Source organism: Amblyraja radiata, chromosome 15, assembly GCF_010909765.2.
Source record: "Amblyraja radiata isolate CabotCenter1 chromosome 15, sAmbRad1.1.pri, whole genome shotgun sequence".
NCBI classification, from domain to species: Eukaryota; Metazoa; Chordata; class Chondrichthyes; order Rajiformes; family Rajidae; genus Amblyraja; species Amblyraja radiata.
Genome location: NC_045970.1, coordinates 41,305,654 through 41,331,879, shown reverse-complemented (window position 1 = coordinate 41,331,879; position 26,226 = coordinate 41,305,654). Strand labels below are relative to the sequence as shown.

Genomic DNA, 26,226 nt, shown 5'->3' with positions numbered 1-26,226 from the left:
TATAGAAGCACATAGATGAGCTGGAAAGCTGCATAGAGCAATGGCAGATGGAATTTAATTCAGAAAAGTAGGTTGCTTGCTGGTAAAGGGATGTCTGGAAAGTGAGATGGTTTTAAGAGTGTGATATTGAAGGTTCAAAGCATGCATGCTCCTGTTAAAGTGAAGGACAAGGTAGTTGGGAGTAATGAAGCCTGAATGAGAGAAATTGAGCTTTGGCAAAGAAGAAGGCAGCATGGTCCAGGTGTCGGCAGTAGTGTATCCCTGGAGGAGTTTAGTGACTGAGGAGCATTCCTAAGAAGAAAATCAGGAGGGCAAAAAGGTGGCAAATAATAGCTCATCAGATAAGATTAATGAGAATCCAAAAGTATTTTGAAAACATTAGGATAAAGAGGGTAACGAAAGAGAGAGTAGAGCCCCTCATAAACCAAAGTGGTTACCCAAGTGAGGAGCCACCGGAGATGAGCAATTCCTTCAATGAGTTTTTCTCCTCTGTTTTTACTGTGGAGAGAGACAGGAAGACTGGGAAGCTTGAAACAGTTAACGGAAATGACGAGGACAGTCTATACCATTGTCGATGAGGTGCTAGACTCCTAATGTGTACAGGAGTAGATAAATCTCCTGGGCCTGATCAGATATATCCAAGGATGCTATTGGAAGCTGGAGAAGAAATTGCAGGAGCCTTGACGGAGATATACGATTCATCGACGATAGACACAACGTGCTGGAATAACTCAGTGGGTCACATAGCATCACTGACAAAAAAGGATTGGTGACATTTTGGGTAGGGACCCTTCATCAGATGATGATATGAATCATCATTAGACATAGGTGAGGTGTTAGATGAGGGTGGCCAATAAAGGGTTACAAGGAAAAGCTTGGGAAGTATAGACCAATGAGCCTAAAATATGTGGTTGGTGAGTTACTGGAGAGGATTCTGAGGAATAAGATATATGGACACTCTGAAAGGTCTGAAACGGAGAGGTCATCACAGACCCCACAGAATCTGCACCCTCCATGCAAAAACAGCCCATCACCTGCATAAGTGGGGGATGACAAGACAGCCCTGTTTGCAACCGCGGGTATCCAGACCAGACCAGACCAGACCATCCCACACATTGTGAATGACTGCTCACTGAGGCTTTTCCCTGGTGGCATCAAAGCCATCCACCCAGTAACTGATGCTGTCCTGGCCTGAATGTCTACCCTTGACCTACAACTTTAGGCTGTGCACGCCATACGCAAGAAGACTCTGAAAGAATAAGATATATGGACACAGTCTGAAGAAGGGTCTCGACCCGAAACGTCGCCCATTCCTTCTCTCCATAGATGCTGCCTCATCCGCTGTTACTCCAGCATTTTGTGTCTACTTTAGACACTCCCTGACTTACGCAAGAGGCATCTTACGTAAACTCGCACTGACGTACACAATTCTGGCAGCTGGTAATTTCCACAACACTATACAATCACTCAAGTACACATCGAAACAGGCTGGCAATGGCAGTGGTGCTTATCCAGAAGGCTGAGCACAGCAGAAAGTGTCCAGGACACAACCAGATATCACTGAGACAGTTAATATTCTTAGTGACGGATACAAAAAACTGAAGTAACTCAGCGGGCCAAGCAGCTTCTCTGGAGGACAAGGACAGACGATGTTTCAGGTTGAGACCCTTCTTCACTCTGAGTTAATTCCAGCAAGGGGTGGGGTTGGTGATTCTGACTTATGTTACGTAATACAGGGAGTGCCAGTATATGCATTTAGATAGATAAGCTGATTAGGAATAGTCAATATGGATTTGTATGTGGGAGACCAAGTCTCACAGATTTGATTGTGTTTTTTGGAGAAGTAACCAAGAAGATTGATGGGGGCATGGCCATAGACGTTGAGAGTAAGACGCTTGATAACATTTGGCATTGTAGAATGCTCTGGAAGGTTAAATTGCATGGGATCCCGGGAGAGCTAGCTGCATGGATGCAGACTTGGCTTCATGGAAGGAAGTAGAAGGAAGGAACTGCAGACGCTGGTTTACAATTCTGGAGTAACTCAGGCAACATCTCTGGATGGAAGGAATGGGTGACATTTGGGTCGAGACCCGTCTTCAGATTGAGGGTCAGGGGAGAGGGAGTTACAGAGATAAGGAAGTGTATGAGATCAAAAGCAATGCAGATTAAGGACATTGTAGAATAGACCATTATTAGCTAGGAGAAGGTGACAACAAAGCAGACAGATACAATATAAAATATAAAATTAATATATTTCGCTGAACATATTTAAAGGAGAGTTTTTCAGAGGGTAGAGGGTACATTGAACAATGCCAGAGGAGGTGATAGAGGCAGGTCCAACCACAGTGTTTAAAAAAGTATTTAGACAAGTACATGGATAGGAAAGTAGTGGAATATAGGAAAAATGCAAGACATTGGGGCAAGCATAATTAGACATCTCAGTTTAAGGAATAAGTCGAGCAGAAAGGCCCATAGCCATTTTGTGTGACCTCAAGGTCACATCTCATAGAAACATAGAAACATAGAAATTAGGTGCAGGAGTAGGCCATTCGGCCCTTCGAGCCTGCACCGCCATTCAATATGATCATGGCTGATCATCCAACTCAGTATCCCGTACCTGCCTTCTCTCCATACCCTCTGATCCCCTTAGCCACAAGGGCCACATCTAACTCCCTCTTAAATATAGCCAATGAACTGGCCTCGACTACCCTCTGTGGCAGGGAGTTCCAGAGATTCACCACTCTCTGTGTGAAAAAAGTTCTTCTCATCTCGGTTTTAAAGGATTTCCCCCTTATCCTTAAGCTGTGACCCCTTGTCCTGGACTTCCCCAACATCGGGAGCAATCTTCCTGCATCTAGCCTGTCCAACCCCTTAAGAATTTTGTAAGTTTCTACAAGATCCCCTCTCAATCTCCTAAATTCTAGAGAGTATAAACCAAGTCTATCCAGTCTTTCTTCATAAGACAGTCCTGACATCCCAGGAATCAGTCTGGTGAACCTTCTCTGCACTCCCTCTATGGCAATAATGTCCTTCCTCAGATTTATCTCCTGTTTCATACCTCGATAAATACCTACCCCTCCCAATGGTGCTTCAGCCCGAACGATTCTCTAATCTTACCATGCAGATTGTCAATTTTAACTTCATAGACTCGGTCATACAGCTCGGAAATAGGCCCTTCAGCCGAACCTGCCCATATTGATCAAGATACCCTGTCTACACTAGTCCCACCCTCTCACGCTTGTCCCATGTCCCTCTAAACCTTTTCAATCCATGTATTTATCCAAAATATATTTTTATTGTTGTTATAGTACCTGCTTCAACTACCTCCGGCATCTTCTTCCATATCCCCACTACCCTCTGTGAAAAAGTCGCCTATGGTTCAATGGTTTCTTTATTATCACCTGTACCAAGGTACAATGAGATTTTTTTTTGTATCCAGATCAGTGCGAGATTATTGCCACACACAAATACAATAGCCGGTTAGCACATAATGCAAAGAAACAGCCCACTGAGTTTTATGCAATTGTAGTCAGGTTCTGGAGCCTTTTTACAGTCCCAGCTGCAGCTGACGTCAGGGCCAGATGGAGGCAATGGCTGCATCAGGTTGTCCCACGAACCGTCGTCCTTGCCTGGTCCATCTTCAAGCTTCGTGCCTCAAGGGGCACCGCCCGCAGCCGACTTTGTCCAGCATCCGCCACTGTTGACGACTCCCTCTGCCTCTTCTCCAGTTCCAGGTGTTCGGGGTGAGCAGGGACTGGGCCCAGCGGCGTCCCTCTCCTGGTTCTGCGGCAGGCGGGCCAGGCCTGCTGCCATGGTAAGTTGCAGCTCACTGGGATCATCAACCATGCGCCGCGTGACACGTCCCCAGGTCCCTATTAAATCTTTCCCTTCTAATCTTAAACCAGATGTCCTCTAGCACTTTTTCCTCAAGATTCGAGCATCTGCAGTTTCTAGTGGCTCCACTATACTACATTGTGTAGTTACTTCAGACTGTGACTACCCATTTCAGATGCTATACTAGGTTTCCCACTTCTTGAACACAGTGGAATTACTTTGCATGGCGATATAGATTACTCAACTTCCATTCATGGTGTATTGGATTATCCAGTTCCCTATTTACGCTTTGCTAGATTACACCTACTGATTACACAACCACTTCACATGAAGTACTGGATTACCCAGTTACTGTTTGTACTGATGGAAAATGGCTAATTAAACATTAGAGGAAAGGTATTAGGGTAAACATTAGGGTAAAGTAAATCCCACATTTTTGGAAAATGCTTAAACCAAAATACTTTTGTTGAACGAGTTCTTTGTGCAATAGATTTTTCCATGGATTCTTAAAAGACTAGCAGTTCTCACTTTAATTCTATTGTACCTTGATTTGATTTAAGGACATTATTATTAATGTGTAATGTCAAGGTTATGGATGCCTTCTGTGTGCCTTGTGTAAAAAAAAAAAAAATGAAAACAGCCGATTGCAGCATCATTGACACAGCCGGATTCTGTTATAAACAACTACATTGCACACTGACACAATGCAGCTCACAAGCTGTACGACTGCCTCTATTCAAACACTGACGACAACATTGACACTAGTACAACAGCCAAGCACTCTGCACAGACAAATATTTCATTAGACAGCACAGGAAAGCAGTTTAAGGTCACACACTGACACCTCCACTCCAGTTTTATCGCACCAATAAAGAAATACGGAATAACAAACGGAGGGAAAAAAAAGAGACCAAAGTTATGAGGAATTTTCAGGAAAAGAACAGATCGATTTCAAACTGTGACCTTTATGTTTATAGGACAGGGACTAGGAAACAGAATAATTTTTCATTTCACGGAAGCAGATTATCAGGGACTGGTTTACATTCTGATAGTAGCGTTGTGATATTAACTGTGTTTACAGCAATTTTATATTGTTAATTAAGAGAGAATTTTGCAGACATTCCTACAGAGAGAGGCAGATCTTGGCCTGGAGCCCAAAGCAACAGGGAGCTCCTGACACTCAGCCAAAGGCAGACACAGATGGAAGTAATGTACAGTGCTGGGTCCGAGAAAAAGAGGCACAGAGAGAGAGCAAGGGAGAGCGAGAGAGAGAGAGAGAGAGAGAGAGAGAACAAGCGAGAGAGAACAAGCGAGAGAGACGAGAGAGAGAGAGAGAGAGAGAGAGAGAGAGGAGAGCGAGAGAAGAGAGAGAGAGAGAGAGAATGAGAGAGAGAGAGAGAGAGAGAGTAGAGAGAGAGAGAGAGAGGAGAAGCGAGAGAGAGAGATAGGAGAGGATGGGCGAGGGAGAGTAGAGGGAGAGGGAGGAGGGAGGAGAGGGAGAGGGAGAGGGAGAGGGAGACAGAGCAAAAGAGAGAGAACAAGAGAGAGAGAGAATCAAGATTTTAAAAGTTATTTATCTTACTTACCACTCTCGCTTTTTTCAATAACATCCACTACTTCCCCTGCTTTCAAGCTGATCTCAGAGTTCTCCTGCTTTTCGTAGTTAGCGACCACCATATACTGATCCAGAACCATGGGCTCCGCCACAGACTCCGAACCTGGAGTAGGGAAAAAGCAAGCTGTCAGCCAACTTGCAGCCATGGCTCCTTGCGAGCGACAGTCTATTCCACTTATGATAGGCCAAATCTTTAGCACCCTTCAACCAATCAGAACTCAAGCTCGGCGTACAGAATATTCCTAAAGATCTGGCCATATAGAATCTTCTTTCCACCCCCTCAGCTGCGTCGCCCAACATTCAAATCTTCAGGATTGCATTTAATTTAGGATCCTTGGAGCTTTAATCCCGAAAGAGATGTTAGCACAGGACTCAAATTATCCACAATTCTCAATTTCATCTCACACACATAATCAGGGAGAATGCCAGCAGCCGCTACAGAGACAGTTAAAAATAATAAACAGCCCGTCCCGTCTCTCTCTGCCAAGGAGAGACCAGAGGCAGTGTGGGGGATGAGAACACCAATGGCAATCGGCTGCTCCTTAAATAGAAACACATGAGTGGGACGGTCCAGGGAGGGCAAGCTGTTTACATAATAGTCAGTCACAGAAAGACTGCATTTCCATGCTCGGTTATCTGATTAACTGTTTTCTTATTTAATTTCACAAATTTTTAACTCAATGATTTGAATTAGAATGGAGTCTGCTTTCAAACTGTTTCAACAGTCCAGTCCACCTCCTCCAAATGTTGACAAACATGGCCTCGTGTAATTCTTCAGCAGCTGTTTTACTGGGTTGTATACGTCGGCTTTTCCTGGAAGTTGTTCAAAAGTATTTATTGTCTCCTGACTGAATATCAATTACTCCCAGAATTCATTCCACTCTCATCATACTCGCACTGTTTTTACTGACAACGTCCAACAACGCAGACCAATCTCTAAAGTTACATTAGCAAAGAACAAAGACCAGGCAAACCTGGCCCAGTTCATAGCTTGCGTGATATCACATATGTACACTCACAGCAAAGCACCTTCCCTCATTCCAACACATCGTAATCCAAAGTAACTTGATCAACTATCACCGAGTTCCACACACACACAACTGTGGAAGCCACCTCCACTCCCATTTTAATGCACCAATGTACCCGCAGTCACCAGGTTAAGCGAGGGTTCTGTTCCTAAGCCGAAGTCTGTAAGCCGATTTCTCTGCGTCAGAAACATCCAATTTCAATAGCTACCCTTAAGAGTAGGATTCTATGTAAACTTATTGTAGTTCTTTTTTAGCCACAGTTAGGCTAATGGAAAATATACTCTATCCAGTAGCTAACAAACACCGCAAACACTTTACAACTAAAAAAATGCTTTAAAAATATTTGGGAGAATATGTGTAATGTCGGATGTCCATAAGGCAAGTCATCCAAACCCAAGGATTCGCCGTACAAATAGAGATTAACATACAAGTCCCGGCAGTCAGTCGAGGACACGCCACCAAGAACAAAGAGGGACCCAGCATATGAGGGGTCCTCCAGGAGAACAGAGAGGAACTCAGCCTGGGGGGTGGGGGGGGGGGGGGGGGGGGGGAGGACGAGACAGAACAGGGACCATCGGGACTATATTAAATACTTTGTTACTTTGTCGATGCCTTCTACGTGGCGACTCTTTGCATACTTGTGTATTTTATGCAAAATAAAGAATTTCACTGTGCCAAGTAGATGTGACAATAAAGAATCAATCAATGCGGGAGAAAAACCAGAGCCAGGTATTAAAAGGAACTTCTTAGGAAGAAAATAGACTCAATTCCTAACTGTAATCTTCAGGTTTAAGGAACATAAAGAGGCAGATGAAGGTCTAGTGCAGGAAAGAAAATACTCGATTCCCTCCTCTCGGTTTTCTGTGCGCCCCCTCCACAATCAGTCTGAAGAAGGGTCCCGACCCAAAATGTCACCTATCCATGTTCTCCAGAAATGCTGCCCAACCTACTGAATTGTGGGCACAACCCAGGTCATCTTACAAACCAACCCCCCTTCCATTAACTCCATTTACACCTCATGCTGCCTTGGCAATCCCAGCCGCATAATCAAGGACCAGTCTCCCACTGGCCACTCCCTCTTCTCCCTCTCTCATCAGGCTAAAGGTACAAAAGTGTGAAACGCACACAGATTCAGAGACAGTTTCTTCTCAGCTGTTATCAAGCAAATGAACCATCCTACCACAACCAGAGAGTAGTCCTGAACTATCTGCCTCATCGGGAACCCTCAGACTATCTTCGATAGGACTTTACTGGCTTTACCTTGCACTAAACGTTATTCTCTTATGTATCTGTACACTGTGAATGGCTCGATTGTAATCATGTATTATCTTTCCGCTGGCTTGTTAGCACGCAACAAAAGCTTTTCACTGTACCTTGGTACACGTGACAATAAACTGAACTGTACTGAATTACTCCAGCACTTTGTGTCCTTTAGTGCAAAGCAGCATTTGCAGTTTTCTGTTTCTACATACTCAATGCCTTGGTGGGTTGAAAGATGAATAAATCCCCACAGCCTGGTGGGATTCATCCCATTCGGTTATGGGAGACAAGGGAAGAGAATGCAGGGCTCTGATTGAGACTTTTAGCCCTTGGCTGGACAAATTGGTGACTGGTGGACAGCCAATGTGCTCACGCCATTTGAAGAAATACCGCAGCCTGGTAACAAAAGACCTGTGAGCTCTAACATCAAGAAGATGCTGGAAAAATGTTCTGAACAAGAAGATTAATGATCACTTAGAAAGGCAGGGACTGATCATAGATTGCCAACATGCCTTTGTGAAAGAATCAAACATATACAGCATGGAAAGAGACCCTTCAGCCCAACTCATCTGACTAAGGTAGACACAAAATGCTGGAGTAACTCAGCGGGACAGGCAGTATCTCTGGAGTGAAGGAATGGGTTGAGACCCTTTTCACCTGACTAAGTTGTCCACTTGATCTAGCCCCACGCGTCTTTTAATCATTGGAATTGTACCCGCCTCTCGTGTTATTCATCTTTGATAAGAAAAGATTCATGCAGTCAAAAATATTGATACCCTTCTTAACTTCGTCCCTTCTTAACCTCCGCCTCTCCAGGAAAAACAGACATTGCCTCTCCAGTCTATCCTCATAACTACACCACTTCAACCCAGGTAACATCCTCGAAAATTTCCTCTGCATCTCTTCAACGCTGCATCTTTCTTATACTGTAGTGATGAAAAATGCATGCAGTACTCCAGTTGAGGTCTGACCTCCCTGTTCTGTATTCAGTTCAATGATGAGCTAATGCTGGTTTCCCACATACCTTCTTAACATCTATCTGGACTGCCACGTTCAAGGATCTCTGGACATGGGGGTGAGCGTAATTGCCTGTGTTGTATTCATTCTCATTTCTTCGATGCCTATGACATTTACCTAGGTGTCAACCAAACGTTGCAGGTAAGAGTGTATGATTTAATCTTTGCTTTGTAAGCTTTTCACATCTTGCAAGATTTCCTATAACACATGGTGTATACTAGTTGCAAAGTGACAAGCTCTTGGCTACATACAGAATTTGTGAAAAGATTTCAAGAAATGTACTTTCCTAAAATTGAACTCCTTAATAACAGGGAGTAAATTATAAACCGGCCCAATTTACAAACAAGTTTTATGATGTTAGCTAGAACTGATAAATGAAATGGTGGCAGCAAATCTGAGCAGGATACGAGTCAGTACTTGGATATTTTGGGTGCTGTTTGAAGGTACATAGGTTCCACTGACACACAGAGTGCATCTTTAACTTCGAAAATAGGTGCCATTGGGCCCTTTGAGACAGCACCGCCATTCAAAATGATCATGGCTGATCATCCAGAATCTGCACCCCATTCCAGCTTTCTCCCCATATCCCTTGATTCCATTGGCTTAAGCTAGTTTAAACTAACTTAGTTTAACCTGACATAGTTTAAACTAAATTAAATAGAATGTAAATTGTTCAGCAGGCAAAACTCAAAAATGATATATTGGAATCTGATGCAAATAGAAAAGGAGCGGCTTCTTACTGGGAAGGGAAAAGTCAAAAGTAAATGGGTGACAAGTGACTTGGATGCATTAATCTTGAACAAAATACTAAATGCTGAAGGAATGCAGCATGTCAAGCTGCATCTATGGAAGAAATGGACAATGACACTTTGGGTCAGGATCATTCTTCAGAAAGGAAAAGACAAGGATTATTCAATCCAACAATAACAAGCATAAGCCTTGCAAACAAGGGAATAGAGAAGAAATATAATGTTTCTTAGGTCACAGGCAATTACCTGATACTCATTGTGTGCAAATACTACAGACACGGCAGGACCCTGGCTCTAAGGTACTGGCATGGGCTCTTTCTGTACTCTGCTCACACATCACACACCTTGCGATCCTGGTTAATCTTAAAAACACTGGCCATGTACGGAGAAATCCAGTCAACCCTATTATCCTAATATATTGAGGAAAGGGCTGGAAACAGCACAGCAAAAATGGAGGGGGGGGGGGGGGGGGGGGGGGAGAGTATTGTTTCAGATCAAAGAGGCTTTGTCAGAACAAGGAAAGAGAAAATGCTATTTTAAAATGCAGAAAGCATGTTAAAGATGTATAGAACTAAAGGAATATCTCTGACACAGTGAGGCCAGGATTGCCTAACTGATAATAAGCTATTGATGAAGGCATCTGATCAACAGGTTGAGGAGAGTGCAGGAAGAAACTGCAGATGCTGGTTTAAACCGGAGATAGATACAAAATGCTGGAGTAACTCAGCGGGATAGGCAGCATCTCTGGAGAGAAGGAATGGGTGACATTGGTCTGAAGAAGGGTCTCGACCCAAAACGTAACCCATTCCTTCTCTCCAGAGATGCTGCCTGAGTGACTCCAATATTTTGTGTCTATCTTAGACAAATGAGAGCATTTGGAACACTAAGAATGGAACATGTAAAAAATTGAAATGAGGAACAAAGCTACTCTAAATACAAACAGTCCAGGGAGTCTCAGATACAATGATATGATCATAGTCATAAACTATTGAAACAGGCCCTTGAACCAAACACGTCAATTCCGATCAAGATGGCCCATCTAACTAATCCCAGTTGGGGAGGGAAGGGGGAGAAATAGTGTGTAGGGGGAGGCGGGAGAAGTGGACAATAGACATTAGGTGCAGGAGTAGGCCATTGGCCCTTCGAGCGAGCATCGCCATTCAATGTGATCAGTACCCCGTTCCAGTCTTCACCCCATATCCCCTGATTCTGCTATCTTTAAGAGCCCTATCTAGCTCTCTCTTGAAAGTATCCAGAGAACAGGCCTCCACCATCCTCTGAGGCAGCAAATTCCACAGACTCACAACTCTCTGTGAGAAAAAGTGTTTCCTCGTCTCCGTTCTAAATGGCTTACCCCTTATTCTTAAACTGTGGCCCCTGGTTCTGGACTTCCCCCAACATCGGGAACATGTTTCGTGCCTCTAGCATGTCCAAACCCTTAATCTATATTACTAAAAGTCTGATCTTGACCACTTCCTGTTGTTCTGTATATTGTTTTTAGAAAAAATGCTGCCACTTACAGCTGTGATTTTTGACCATCTAACTCAGGGTCCTCCTCCGCTGTGCAGGACAAGAGGATTTTTCCCATCGATGAAAAATAAAAGAGTTATTAGTGTTTAAAAAATGTTGAGATTCTCTCTACTGAAGGCCACGCCCCTTCCGGAGGGACTATAAAACCCGGAAGTGTTTTGGTGGACTTGGACCCTGCTTGAAGTGGTATGAAACTGCACTTGGGTTTGTTGGCCCTGCACCCTGCTTGAAGTGGTATGAAACTGCACTTGAATTTGGTGGCCTTGAACCCTGCTTGAAATGGAATTTCAAGGAATAGCCTTGAGTCAACTGCCAGCACATCAGGCTTGAGTGACTGACTGCCACACCAAGAATCCATTTGGCCCACAATGTCCATACTAGCCCTCTGGAAACCAGTCCCTTCAGCCCACAACACCCATACTAGCGCTCCAGAAAGCCCCCCACTGGCCACCAATATTGGAATTGATGGAGGTGGAATATTGCGTTGGTGGACCAGCCCTCCCGTGTGAACATGGGACCCAACGGGTCCCACTTAGTCTAGTAATCATATATATATATATCAATATGATTCCCTCTCATCCTTCTAAACCCCAGAGTATATAAGCCCAGCCGCTCCATTCGCTCAGCATATGACAGTCCCGCCATCCTGGGAATTCGCTGCACTCCCTCAATAGCAAGAATGTCCTTCCACAAATTAGGGGACCAAAACTGCACACAATACTCCTAGTGGTCTCACTAGGGCCCTGTACAACTGCAGAAGGACCTCTTTGCTCCTATACTGAACTCCTCTTGTTATAAAGGCCAACATGCCATTTGCTTTCTTCACTACCTGCTGTACCTGCATGCTTACTTTCATGGAGAGGGGACGGGGAGAGGAAGACGGGGGAGAGGGAGAGGGGGAGACGGGGAGAGGGAGACAGGAATAGGGGAGTTCCTCAAATCCTACTCGCCCTTACCATTTCTGCCTCATCCCATCCCCATAAAGATATTGGTTTTCTTTCACATTCTTATGGCAATATCATTAAGAATTCACCTGGTGACCACACATTTTTTGTGACTCCTGAATTACCATAATATGGCCACCTTACTGGAATAATCTTTTCTGAAAGTGGCAGATAACACCATCAGTGCACCCAAACACTGAGAGAGTTCAAGTTCAACGATTTATAAACCAAAGCTTCTAAATTTTCAATGGGTGTTCCAAAATGGAGCAGCTTGAAGTGGGAGGATCTTCCGGCATTCACTATCACTGAGATGGGCAGCATTTGAAGCTTGAAGACAATAAAGGTTATTTTTAGCATTCAAAATAAATGTTTTCTCCCATAAACCAGGCCTGAAAGTGAAACATCCATTCACTGCTCAGCATAATCTTAGCAACATTTATCCAAAGGAGTAGATTGAAGCACATCTTCAATTTTGGTCAGTCTGTAAATACGAAAGAATGAGGCAGTTAACTGCACACGAGCTTGGTTTGGAAGCATGACAGCCACACAACCCCAGGATTGTAAATGCCGCCAGTTTTGTTCTGAGAGGTTTTTTTAAGGTATGTTCATAAAGATTGAATTTCAGTGACGTTAAGGTGCACAAATAAAATCTAAACAAATTCTCCAATTAAGTAGAGTGTAAATTAACTAGCAAATCTCCAGCTGTTACCGCCTACTGTTTGGAGTCAGCTGCTCAGCAACGTGGACATTCTATTATACGCGACTTCCGTTGTACAGTCTGAAAACATTTTCTTTAGAGAACAAAATGAAAAAAAACAATGCTTACCTGATTTTTTCCTCATCCATCCACAATCTCTGTAAAACAAACAGCAGCACAGAGACATGATTAGTGGAACCTCTGAGGGAGGGGAGGCCTGAGTATGTACCTGCAGCTCCACCCATTTTCGTTCCTTATTCATCATTGAAGGTGCCTGACTGCAGCACGACCAGAACAGCAAGCAAGAGGAAAAAAAATCTCCAACAGTTGTTGCAGAGTCATGTGATCTGACTTAAGATCATACCATCGACTGTTTAAAGGGGCTTGTGTGCCTTCTCAGTAAATTCCTCAGATTACAAATTACTAAAACATATTTAGTAAGGCTCAAAACACATTGAGTCAGTATTAAAAATCTGCAGCCTTCATGGTGACATGATCTGATTTTCCCACAGTAGTGCAGTTTTAAATTCCTGTCTCTGAGGATCACTCAGAGATGAAATCGCCTCTCAAAGTGTGTGACAGTAAGAGAGACCTCTCTGGTTACAAGAGTTGAAATATGAAAACTCATCTTAAAGTTCAGACAGAATATACAGGGCATCAATTCAAATCAAAAAAGGATGGAACAAATTGGTTAATTGTCAATCTCTTGAAAACAGTTTTGCATCTACTGCCAAGGAGAATGGGCCCCATTGTGACGGAGCTGCAAGCTGACTGGCTCCAGAATTTCATGGCCCAAAGCTAAAGAATTGTAATGACACTGACCTCCTATTATCTGCTCACTCGAGTCAGAAAAAAACTCTCTGTTCCCAGAATGTGGTACTCCAGAAAGACAGAGCTTTATTCAGGGCCTAAAAATCGATGTGAACGCCCAGGCATTTTAGTAACAACCATTTGCAGGAGGCACATTATTCCTCACATAACAAGTTTCCTCAGTCTGTAAATAGCAGTCCCAAACGATGATACTCAGTTACACTTCATTCCCTCACCCTCACTGCCAAACCCAACAGTCCAATCTGTACCCTAACCACTGGCTGTGTAAAATAATTTCCTCGAGCCACTCCAGCTCTTTTTTTAAGCACTGCATCAACCACAACTCTAGCTGCTAAATGAGAAATATCTTCCCAAGTCATAAGGTCATAAGTGATAGGAGCAGAATTAGGCCATTTGGTTCATCAAGCCTACTCCGCCATTCAATTATGTCTGATCTATCTCACCCTCCAAAACCCCATTCTCCTGCCTTCTCCCCATAACCCCTGACATCCGTACTAATCAAGAATCAACGGTACACTTAAAAAGGCAACATAAGCAGACAAGTGTCAGTGACGTCCTGCTGATCATGGCTACAGACCGACAGATGCACACGCAACACATACTTTATATTTCCAGCTGCTCATCCCATTTCCTCCATCTGACAGTTTCATTTTTTTTTCAATAAAGGGAAATTATGGTGCAAACCTTCCATTTGCAGGCATGGCAAACTATATAATTCCTTAATTAAAAACAGGAATTGCTTGCAAGTTAGACTACAGCCATGGAGACTGGAAAACATTTATGTTGCATGTCAACGACAAACTATCCTAACTTCAACTTATTGTTCTCTTTAAATCTGAGCAACTTTTAGCAAATTATGAAAATCAAAATAAACTGAAGTACTTGGAAATCTGAAATAAAAGAAGCAAATACAGGAAATAATCAACAGGTCTGGCCACAACTACTGTAGAATTAGGCCACATGGCTGAGCTATTTTTCCCTCTCAATTCCATTCTCCTGCTTTGTCGCTGTACCTGTTGACATTCTTAATAATCAAGAACCTATCAAACGCTTTTAAAACTACCTAATGACTTGGCCTCCACAGCAGTCTGCGGCAATGAATTCCACAGATTCACTACCTCTGGCTAAGGGAATTCCTCCTCATCTCCATGCTAAAGGCATGTCCATTTATTCTATGGCTGTGCCCTCGGGTGCAAGACTCTCCCACGATTGGAAACATCCTCTCCACATTCACTCTATCTGGGCCTTTCATGATACGGTCGCCCCCTCATCCTTCTAGACACCAGCAAGTACAGGCCCAGAGTTATCAAACGCTTCTCATATGTTAACCCAATCATTCCTGGGATAATTCTCGTAAACCTTGTCTGGACCCTCTCCAACGCCAGCAAATCCTTCCTCAGATATGGGGCCCAAATCTGCTCACAATATTCCAAATGTGACCTCACCCGTGCCTTATAAAGCTACAGCATTACATCCTTCCTTTTATATTCTAGTCCTCAAAATGAATGCTAACATTGCATCTGCCTTCTGTATTACCGCCTCAACCTGCAATTAACCTTTTTGGCAATCCTGCACCAGCACTCCCAAGTCCCTGCTACAGGTTAAAGATCCTTGGCTAAAACCAAGGTTATCTGGCCAAAGAGCAAATGGAAGCAATTAAAGTGAGAACGTACACAAAAGAACATGGAGAAAAGAGACCAGTAGTTGTAAAATACAGAGCGCAACCATTCCCCCATTTATCTCATAGTATAGTGGCGTACAGGACCAGGCCCTTCAGCCCACAATGTCGGTGATGAACATGTTGCCAAGTTAAACTAATTTATTCTTCCTGCACATGATCCAACTCCCTCCATTCCTTGCATAACCATGGGCCTATCATATCTGTGTTGATTACCACCCACCGGCAGTGTGTTCCATGCGCTCTTGAAACTGTGTAAAAAAACTTTCCCTGCATATCATTTTTATACTTTCCCCCCTGACCTAAAGTCTTTGACATTTTCACCCTGAGAAAAGGTTCCGACCACCTACCTACAGTGCCCTCCATAATGTTTGGGACAAAGACCCATCATTTATTTATTTGCCTCTGTACTACACAATTTGAGATTTGTAATAGAAAAAAAAAAAATCACATATGGTTAAAGTGCACATTGTCAGATTTTAATAAGGCCACTAGACTAAGTGGGACCCATTGGGTCTCAGTCACACGGGAGGCCTGGTCCCCCCAACGCAACCCATTCCCCAACGCAATATTCCACAACTCACCCATAGCCCCTAACTGCGCAGGCACGGCTCATTTCCCCTCATCCCCCAGCACTCCCCCTCTTCCTCTTCATGTGTGGGAGGGGAGGAGGGGTGTGGGCAGGAGGGTGGAGCTGGGAGGGGGGGGGGAGAGGAAGAGCATGGTGTGGGGGGTAAGGGGCGGGAGGTGGGTGGTGGGGGGGGGTGATGGGAGAGGGGGTGTGGGGGATGGGGGGTCGTCAAGTCAAGTCAAGAGAGTTTATTGTCATGGGGGTGTGGGGAAGGGGGGGTGCGTGGGGAAGGCGGTGTGTGGGGGGGTCGTGGGGGAAGGGGGGGGGCGTGGGGGAAGGGGGAGATAATTCTTCTGTCATCAACTGTGGAGGTCCTTGGCCTGCCAGTCCCTTTGTGATTAGTAAGCTCTCCAGTGCTCTCTTTCTTCTTAATGATGTTCCAAACAGTTGATTTTGGTAAGTCTAAGGTTTGGCTGATGTCTCTAACAGCTTTATTCTTGTTTCTTAGTCTCATAATGGCTTCTTTGACTTTCATTGGCACAACTTTGTCCTCATGTTGATAAACAGCAATAAAAGTTTCCAAAGGTGATGGAAAGACTCGAGGAAAGACGATGTACTGAGAGCTCTCTTATACCTGCATTAAGGAGGCAATTATTACACACCGGAGCAATTACAAACACCTGTGAAGCCTTATATCCCAAACATTATGGTGCCCTGAAATGGGGAGGGGGACTGTGTAAACACTGCTGTAATTTCTACATAGTGAAACCAAAATGTATAAAAATGGCCTTTATTAAAATCTGACAATGTGAACTTTAGCCACATGTCATTTTTTCTATTACAAATCTCAAATTGTGGAGTACAGAGACAAATAAATAAATGATGGGTCTTTGTCCCAAACATGATGGCGGGCACTGTATGTCTCTCGATTTCATATACTTATATCAGGTTACCCACAGCCTCCAAAGATCTAAGTTGGTCCAATCTTTCCTTGTTCCATACCCTACCCCACAGAAGCATACCATACCCATTCTGTGAAATAGTGGATCCGCCAACTGGTATTCATGAGAAGAGCAAGCATAGTACGAAAAGATACTTCACATCTTCATCCCTTTCATTTCCCATTGCTTCCCAGAAAGATTGGACCAGCCCTCTAATCTCTATTCTGGCAAAACTCTTTGTAGATGGGTTATGCATGCAACCTACAATGTAGTTACCTCATCACCACTAACCACGCACCATCATATTAGTATAACTGTAGTATCCTCCCTTTGTTCCTCCCACTAGTGCGCCTGAAGGCTGGATGCAGTCAGTGCTGGGACGTGTGTGCCATGTGCTATAATAAACTACCAGTAAAGGTTACAGTGTGTCAGATATCACTCCTTTACATGGTGTCAGAAGTTTAAAACTCGCGCTTCCCGTTTACCGGTTTTCATCTACATCCCCTGCAAAGTCCCAAGTACCATGGGATCCCCTGCCCAGCGACTCATGTCCCGTGTTGTCCGCCCTCCGATGCCTATTGCCCAGCAGTCCCTGATGCCCAAAGTCCTGCAGCCTGCTGATGTCCAGCAACGTATTGCTCAGAAGCACGGAATCCAGCGCCACTCGCATGACAAATCCTGCCGCCCTCTTTCGCCACTGATGCCTGGACAGGTCGTCCGTTTGCAGACGCCCACCGGCTACTCCCGACTTGCCACCGTCGTCGGGTTTGACAGCGCGCCACGGTCATACCTCGTGGATTTTGAAGGGACTGTATACCGACGCAGCCGCCAGCACCTGTTTGCGGTTAACGAGCCCAAACCACCTCCTGCGATTCCGTATACCCCTCCGTCGCGTGTCGAGCCTTCCTCCACTAACGTACCCTCTGCTCCCTGCATGCCACGGTCGGTCCTTTTGCCTCGGTTACCCCCCCCTGCTCCTCCCGGTTTTGCTCCTCAGGCTCTGTTGTCCCCTGCAAGGTCTTCTCTTTCTCCCACTTCTGCTCATTCTACCCCTTCTGTTTCACCTGGCTCACCTGTGCATCTCCGTTCCCCCTCCAAGCTGGGTTCTCCGCCCACCTTCTCTCCCCGTCCTGTTTCTGTTCCTGTCCCTCCTCCTCTTCTTTCGGGTGGGGAGGGTGAAGGTGCGGTGCGCACTCGCTCGGGTCGGATTGTAAAACCTCCGGCTCGCTACGGAGAGTATGCTTAGCTTTGCAGGTTCTGTATAACAAACCTGCCATTGTTGTAACTTGTTTAAATTGTAAGGGGAAGGATGTAGATGGGTTATGCATGCAACCTACAATGTAGTTACCTCATCACCACTAACCACGCCCCATCATATTAGTATAACTGTAGTATCCTCCCTTTGTTCCTCCCACTAGGTCCCAGTGCGCCTGAAGGCTGGATGCAGTCAGTGCTGGGACGTGTGTGCCATGTGCTATAATAAACTACCAGTAAAGGTTACAGTGTGTCAGATATCACTCCTTTACACTCTTGAACCCTCTCCAAAGCTTCCACATCGTTCCTGTAATGGGGCAATCAGAACAGCATACAATACTTTAAATGTGGATGACCAAAGTGCTATAAAGCTGCATCATGACCTTTTGACAGAGGGGGCGCTGTCCTGTGTATGGCTGCCCAGCCAGCAGCTGTCTGTCTTTTCATCGTTTTATTTTTATTTTTAGTTAGTTAAAGTGTTTTGTTTGGAGGTCTAGACTTTTTTATGTGGGGGGTGGGGGAGGAAGGGGGAAACTACTTTTCAGGGTCCCTACCTGGTCGGAGAGGCAGCTTTTCTCCGGGCTGCAGCTTCGACCCGTCCTCGCGGCCTACCAGCTGGCCTGGAGCGGCGTTTCCTGTCGGGGACCGCCCAGAACCTCGGCTTCGGCGGCGGCACAGCGCTGGAGCGCTATCGTGGAGCGGGCGATGCCTTGCCTGGGTCACCGCGCTGGAGCTCCGGTGAGCTGAAGAACCGCCGGGAACAACATCGCGGAGCTGCGGGTCTGTGGAGCGGCCAGCTGCGGGCGGCGGCGCCGAACTTTACACCGGGAGCCTGGGATCTTGCGACGAGATCGCCAGTAGTGGAGCTCCAACCGGCGCGGCCTTGTTGGCTTCGGAAGCCAACCCGACGCCGGAGCACCACCACCCGGCGAGAACAGCCTGGAACATCGGGCCTCCGTAGAGGCAACTGTGGAGGCCTCAATAGGCCTGACTATGGGTGAACTGGGGATGGGGACTGGACTTTGTGCCTTCCCTCATAATGGGAACCATTGTGGGGGGATGTTTTTTTATGTTCTAAAACTCTTATTAATGTTATGTCTGTTCTTTCTTTATGTGCTGCAAAATGGCAATAAGCATTTCACTACACCTAGTGTGTATGTGACTAATAAAATACCTTTGATACCTTTGATACTTTGACTCGTATAACCAATGAACTGTCCAATGAAGGCAAGCATACCATACCCCTTCTGTGAAATCGTCAATCCGTCAACTAGTATTCATGAGAAGAGCAAGCATAGTATGAAAAGATACTTCACACCATCCCTTCCATTTCCCATTGCTTCCCAGCACTCTTCCATATTGCTCCCACTGCCAAAATCAAATACAAATAGCATGGGGTCCTACCAGTTGGTTTCTCTCTCTCTCTCAAAAATAAACACATTACACCAACCTGTAGGCGAATGCTAAATGCTCCACATTCTCACTGGTGTTAGATTGAGCAGCCAGCAAGCGCACCAGGATCAAGTACACAATCTCTGTTCAGTCCTATAGCTTATCATATTCTTGCCATGGGTGGAGTCCATTTTTGGGAAAGTCCTTTTCACCTAGGAGAGGACATTTCACTAGCTCTCACTAGCTTACCCCCACCCATTCCTCCACCCAACACCCCCACCTTCTTGCTTTTTCCTCCCCAAATCTCAATTCACTTTCCCACCCTCGCACCAATCAAACTGCCCTTCTGTAAATTAGAGTTACATTCTTCCAAAACTTCTTGAACCATTACCAACAGCAACACCCAGCTCAGCTTTGACTACAAGAGCCTCTGAGGAGTTGTTCAGAAAGTTTCATTTCAAACACCATAATCTTAATGCAGCTATCTTCTAACCTGGATAGTGCAGACAAACAAAGTTTCCACAGAAATCTTTGCTTATTTTTATGTGGTTGAAACTAATGTAAATCAGTGCTATGCCGGTAACACACAAAATAGTTATGTGCACAGAGCAGGTAATGAAAAGATATGTATGAAATGGGACTAATGCCAGACATGCATCAAGCGTCCCCGCGCATATGCAAACCAGCTGTATTCAGTATCAGAAATTATAATTGCTATTAAACATAAAATGCATTTACAGCAATCTATAGTCACTGCCCCGCCTCAAATCACAGCAACAAAGTCCTCTCACTGTCACACTCAAATAAATTGACCATCTGCTTTTTACTACAATTCAGTACAATGCTGATATTAGTGATGAAGAAGCAACTTCATTCTGATATGTAAACTACATTAAAGTACATCTGATAATTAGAATAAACAAACTTCATGAAAACCACCAGGAATGGATCAAGTTTTGAAAAAGATTTTAACATTACGGAAAGATGCGGCCAATAACTCAATCTGGACTAAATTAAACTCTTCTTTCCATGCCAAAATCACAAACGTTCATGATGTTAATTTACTAAGTGCATTTTCTACCAACTGAAACACAGGACCCAGTTGTGTTTATGACCAACAATTTGAGCTATATAAAGATAAGGCCAGTAGAGGGCAGTACCTCAGTCATTACAGATTTGAACAGCACAAAAAAAGACTTCTACATCGACGACTGTATTTAAGCCGTTTCCTGCACCCTTGGAGAACTCGCTGATTTTGTTAACTTTACCACTCATTTCCATCATCCCTCAAATTCGCTTGGACTATCACTAATACCTCTCTCTCATTTCTCGATCTGTTTGTCTCGATCACAGACTATCAACTGACATCCACGACAAAACCCATCAACACCGACAGCTACCCTGACATTTGACACGGTTCCGCATGGTAAGCTGCTCTGGAAGATTAGATCACATGGGGATCCAAGGAGAGATAGCTGAATGGATAGAAAATTGGCTTCCGGAGGACTGTGACTAGTGGTGTGCTTAGGGTTCGGTGCTGAGCCCATTACTGTTTGTCATCTATATCAATGATTTGGATGAGATCATACAAGGCATGATTAGCAAGTTTGCAGATGACACTACAGTAGGTGCCATTGCAGAAAGTGAAGATGGTTGTCAATAATTGCAGTTGGACCTTGATCACTTGGGCAGGTGGGCTGAGGAAACACTGATGAGTTGCTGCAGTTGTTAAATACACACTGGAATTACAGTGTATCAGTGAGGGATTTTTTTATTTTTTTTAATTTTAGTTTATTCATTAATAGTGTTTACTGAAGACACTCAAGTAATGTTGTGCTGAACCTATTCATAAAAATGGAGTGTGTTCCACTCTTGACATTTGCCTTACAATCTTGACATTTTCCCTAAAGCCCTGTCCCACGGTACGAGTTCATTCCAAGAGCTCTCCCGAGTTTAAAAAAAATCAAACACGTGGTAAGCACGGAGAATGAACGTAGCAGGTACGTCGGAGCTCGGGGACGTCTCTTAGCGCTAACGGCAGGTACTCGGGAAGACTCGCTAACGGCAGGTAAGCATGGGAAGACTCGTGAAGATTTTTCAACATGATGAAAAATGTCCACGAGAGCCCAGAGTGGCCAGTACCGTAAATCTCCGAGTTCGAATCAGGGCAAACTCGGGAGAAATCTTGGAATGAACTCATACCGTGACACAGGGCTTTTACACGTAGGTCTTGAGCAGTCAGAAGGGGTTAAATTCACTACAGGAAACCCAGCCTCTGCTCAGCTTCTGCAGCCTATGGATTTTTGAGGATGGTCTGGTTGCATTTTCTGTATAACTCCTGAACCCAGGCAATGGTAATGCCATTGAATGTAAAGAATAGGTGATCAAACTTCCTCATGCTCGAGATGATCATCAAGATGATTTCAATGTCACGTCTCAAACGTAATAATGAAATTCTTACTTGCAGCAGCACCACAGATATGCAAACATAGTGCTCTGTAAAACCCATGATAAACAACAAGAAAGTTCAGTACATACATACAAGTATTTACTGATTCATTATAAATTTGTATATATAAAAACAAATAAACAAACAATAGTAGTGCAAAGACAAACATAATGCTCCCAAGTCCATGTAGTTTGGAGCTTATTTGGAGGTTGTAGTATTTAATGCTATATTATTGGCAAGACCAAGCACAGGCTCGGCGATCGTTTCGCAGAACACCTGACCTTAACTGACCTGATCTCCCGGTTGCTCAGCACTTTAACTCCCCCTCCCTTTCCCAATCTGACCTTTCTGTCCTAGGCCTCCTCCATTGTCAGAGTGAGGCCCAGCGCAAATTGGAGGAACAGCACCTCATATTTCGCTTAGGTAGCTTACACCCAGCAGTATGAACATTGACTTCTCTAACTTCAAATAACCCTTGCTTTCCCTCTCTCTCCATCCCCTCCCCTTCCCAGTTCTTCCACAACATTCTATCTCTGTCTTGCCCACTCCCCTGACATCAGTCTGAAGAAGGGTCTCGACCCAAAACCCATTCCTTCTCTCCAGAGATGCTGCCTGTCCCGCTGAGTTATTTTGTGTATACCTTCGTATTTAATAGCCTGATGGTTGTAGGGAAGAAGTTGCTCCTGAGCCTGGACATTAGAGTTTAATTTCCTATACCTTCTTCCCAATAGCAGGAGTGAAATGAGAGTGGGGCCAGGGTAGCATGGATCTCTGATGATGCATGCTGGCTGCCTTTTTCAGGCCGCAACTCTTGTAGATACCTTCGATGGTGGTGAGATCAGTACCACCGATAGACTGGGCAGTGTTCACTTTTTGCTATCTTCTTCGTTCCTGGTCGTTTGAGTTGCTGAACTGGGCTGTGATGCAACCAGGCAATATGCTCTCGACTATACACCTGTAGAAGTTTGAGAGAGTATTTGCTGACATACCAAATCTCCCCAATCTTCTCAGGAAGTAGAGTTGTTGATGCAGTTTCTTTGTGATTGTATCAATGTGCTGGGCCCAACCAGAGCAGCATTATGCTCAAGTTGGGCCACCTCCAATCTTTCCTCTTCTGAAGCTATCGATATACGAATCCCTACATGCTGCTCATATGGACACCTGATTACCTCCCCACTTACTGTGCAAGATATTTTCCTTTACATTCCTGCCATAAGCGTTTATACATAAGTAACAGGGATCAGGCATTCTGCTCTGTACTTACTCCTTAGGTGGATTCAAATCCTCAGGACGAGGTTCAAAAAACCGGAGCACATCCCCGCACTGTGAGATCATGGGTGGCAGTCGCACCAAAGCCTAGAGTGGATCAAATGACGAGTTATTCACTGCCATATGAACAATGTACTTTCATACAGAGTCACAATAGGATTCACTTCATTACAGTAGGAGTCTAGCGTGGAATAGGCAATTGGGCCCCTCAACTGAAAATAGGCTCTGTGCAAGAACAATCCAGATCTTCCACCTCTCCTCATTGACCTGTAAATTATTTAATTTCCCTCTTGGGTGTTTAAATTGGATTTATCTCTACAATTGCCAGGAACCATTCGCGGTGTAAAGACGTTTCCTCCCCACACTTATTTTTCTGCCCTCTTCATTCTGTCCACTCAATCCCTCTGCTAAAATAATTAATTTCTCGCCATCTTGTCCATATCCAAAAATACTTCAAGATATCCTTGCAAGTACTGTTCAAAGGAGAAAAGCTCTAGTTTCTCCAGTCTTTCCGCATCCCCATAATGATTCTTGCAACTTTCCTTAAGCCTTCAAATCCAACCCAAAATATGACTTTCAGTATTTGGCAACAACAAAAAATACTGTTTCAATTTACAATATATAATTTATAGTTGTAATATGATGTAATGTGAACCAAACTGAATTTATTTGTGGAGTACAGAAATATTGAGGCACAACTCCAACTGGCTACTCAATGCTCTGGTTGTTAAGAGACTTCGTGACACTCTTCTCTGATTTACTTTCCTCAATCATAAACCTGTATCTGTCTTGCATTCATTCCAGATCAGTGTAGCACTGTTTTTACACAAAAGACAGTAAGGAGACTTTCTGCACCATGGTGAACCTGGGTCAATCTTAGACACACTGTCAATGAATGAAGAGAGGGCTGCATTGTCTTTCAGTGAAATACCAAGACTGTACAATACTTCTTACTTTAACTTTTGTCCAATGTTAATTACTGTTCAATTTAACTACTGTTCAATGTCACATTTGATGTGTTCTGTGCTTTATCTCATTAATCTGCATTTATCTCTAACTTGAATTACTGCAATCACTACTGCAATTGAACTACAATTGCAATCACTGACCCATTAGAGTGAAAGATTGGTAGACGCAAAATGCTGGAGTAACTCAGCGGGACAGGCAGCATCTCTGGAGGGAAGGAATGGGCGACGTTTAGGGTCTCAACCTGAAACGTCGCCCATTCCTTCTCTCCAGAGATGTTGCCTGTCCCGCTGAGTTACTCCAGCATTTTGCAACTACCTTCAATTTAAACCATCATCTGCAGTTCTTTCCTCGGTAGTGTAATGGTTACACTATTCGGTAATAGTTACACTACCGAGGGAGTTCAAGTCACCGCATTAAATTTTAGAAAATCTAGGTATTAGCTTTATATAGTCGATGGCAAGAGACAATACCAGACCAAACTGGAGTCACCACATAAATACCTGTCAAGTGGAGGAGGAGGAGCCATCTTGGTGAACGGCTGCTAGCCAGCAGCCGTCCGTTTTAAATCCGTTTTTTTTATAGTTTTTAGTGAGTCCTGTTTTTTGTTTGTAGGGGATATGGTCTTTTTAATGTGGGGGGTAGGTGTAAACTTAATTTCTAGGTCCCTACCTGGTCGGTGTGGCAGCCTTTTCTCCGGGCTGCCCGTTGACCCGTCCTCGTGGCCTACCTGCAGGCTTGGAGCACCGTTTCCTGGCAGGAACCGCCCAGCACCTCGGCCTCGGCGGCGGCACAGCATTGGAGCGCTGGAGCGGAGCGGGCGATCCCTTGCCTGGGTCGCCGCGCTGGAGCGACGCGCTGGAGCTCTGGCGAGCTGGACCGCCGAGAGCAACATCTCCGGGCTGCGGGTCTGCGGAGCGTAGGGGCGGCAAGGCGGCAGTGCAGAGAGGTGGCGCCGACTTTGTCATTGGGAGCCTGGGAGCTCCAAACCGGCGCGACCTTGTCGGCTTCGGCAGCCGCGGGCTCCAACCAAGAAGCGGCCGTTCCAAGTGGCCCAGCCGCCGAAAGGACTCTCCCGACGCCGGGGCAAGACCACCCGGTGAGAACGGCCAGGGACATCGGGCCTCCGTAGAGGCAATTGCGGTGGCCTCAATAGGCCTGACTTTGGGGTGAACATGGGGTGGGGACTGGACATTGTGCCTTCCTCCACAGTGCTATCCACTGTGGGGGGATGATTTTTTTGTCTAATTGTAGTCTTGTAGGTCTGTGTCCAAGATGGCTGCCGTGAAGAGAGAGTGGACGCTGGCGCGCTTTGGCTGCCGCTGCTCCCTCTTCACACTGTGTTTTTGATTTTCTGTTTTTGGATTGAATCCTGTTTTTAATTTGTGTCTCTGTGATGTCTTTATTACTTGTTATATTCCGATTATATGTTATTCCGATATACTATGTAAGGTGTCCTTGAGATGTTTGAAAGGCGCCCATTAAATAAAATTTATTATTATTATTATTAAGTGAGCCAAGCTTGTCTGCTATAATGGATTACAAAGTAAAGTCGGGCAGAATCACTACCAACAATGCATTCCACCTGGAACAAAACACATTCTATGCTCATTTTGAACAGAAGGTTTGCAAAATGACATTACCCACCCTGAGCCCCGGGTGCAATTGTACCCATGGTCACTGTTGCAGATGTCAGATTGGCCTTACTGACAGTGAACTTGCAGAAAGTGACTAGCCCTGATGAAACTAAACATAAATGTAGATGGGCTGGTGAGTAAGTTTGCTGATAACACCAAAATTGAAGGAGTTGCAGACAGTGATGAATGTTGTCAGACGATACTGCTTTCCTTTACCCGAGTAAATTGATCCTGCACGTGTGTACAATTCAATTCTAATCAGGAATCAAAATAGCTTCAGGTTCTGCTCCATGATTAAGCACCTATTAGTTTTCAAGCTTGTATTTTTTTAGCTCCTTTTCAGAATAATAAGGTCCCACAGGGACATGCAAATGGCCAGAAATACTGAGGTGGTCCTGAAGGTCCCAATGTCACCATTTACTCAAACTACAAGAAAATATTTTAACATTACAAAACTTGCAAATGCTGTTGTGCATTATTTTCTTACCCTGCAATATTCATCAATGGGTCTCAGTCTCTTCATGGCTACATCTCTCACATGGCTTCTTCTAAAAAGAATTTTTC

The 26,226-nt window shown here is 44.6% G+C and overlaps 1 protein-coding gene across 3 annotated transcripts in view; it reads right to left on the bottom strand.

Annotated features, from left to right (window-relative positions):
* Positions 1-26,226, bottom strand: part of sh3pxd2a (SH3 and PX domains 2A) — a 105,663-nt gene that overhangs the window by 37,713 nt on the left and 41,724 nt on the right. For 2 of the 3 annotated variants that reach the window (XM_033034239.1, XM_033034240.1), the window contains exons 4-7: positions 26,150-26,226; positions 23,055-23,146; positions 12,804-12,832; positions 5,421-5,552 (exon numbers count right to left, since the gene is read on the bottom strand). In XM_033034239.1, coding sequence (XP_032890130.1) covers positions 5,421-5,552; positions 12,804-12,832; positions 23,055-23,146; positions 26,150-26,226 — 330 coding nt within the window. Of the gene's footprint in view, positions 1-5,420; positions 5,553-5,858; positions 5,957-12,803; positions 12,833-23,054; positions 23,147-26,149 lie in introns of those variants that run through there. The other variant, XM_033034241.1, reaches the window with a different exon arrangement.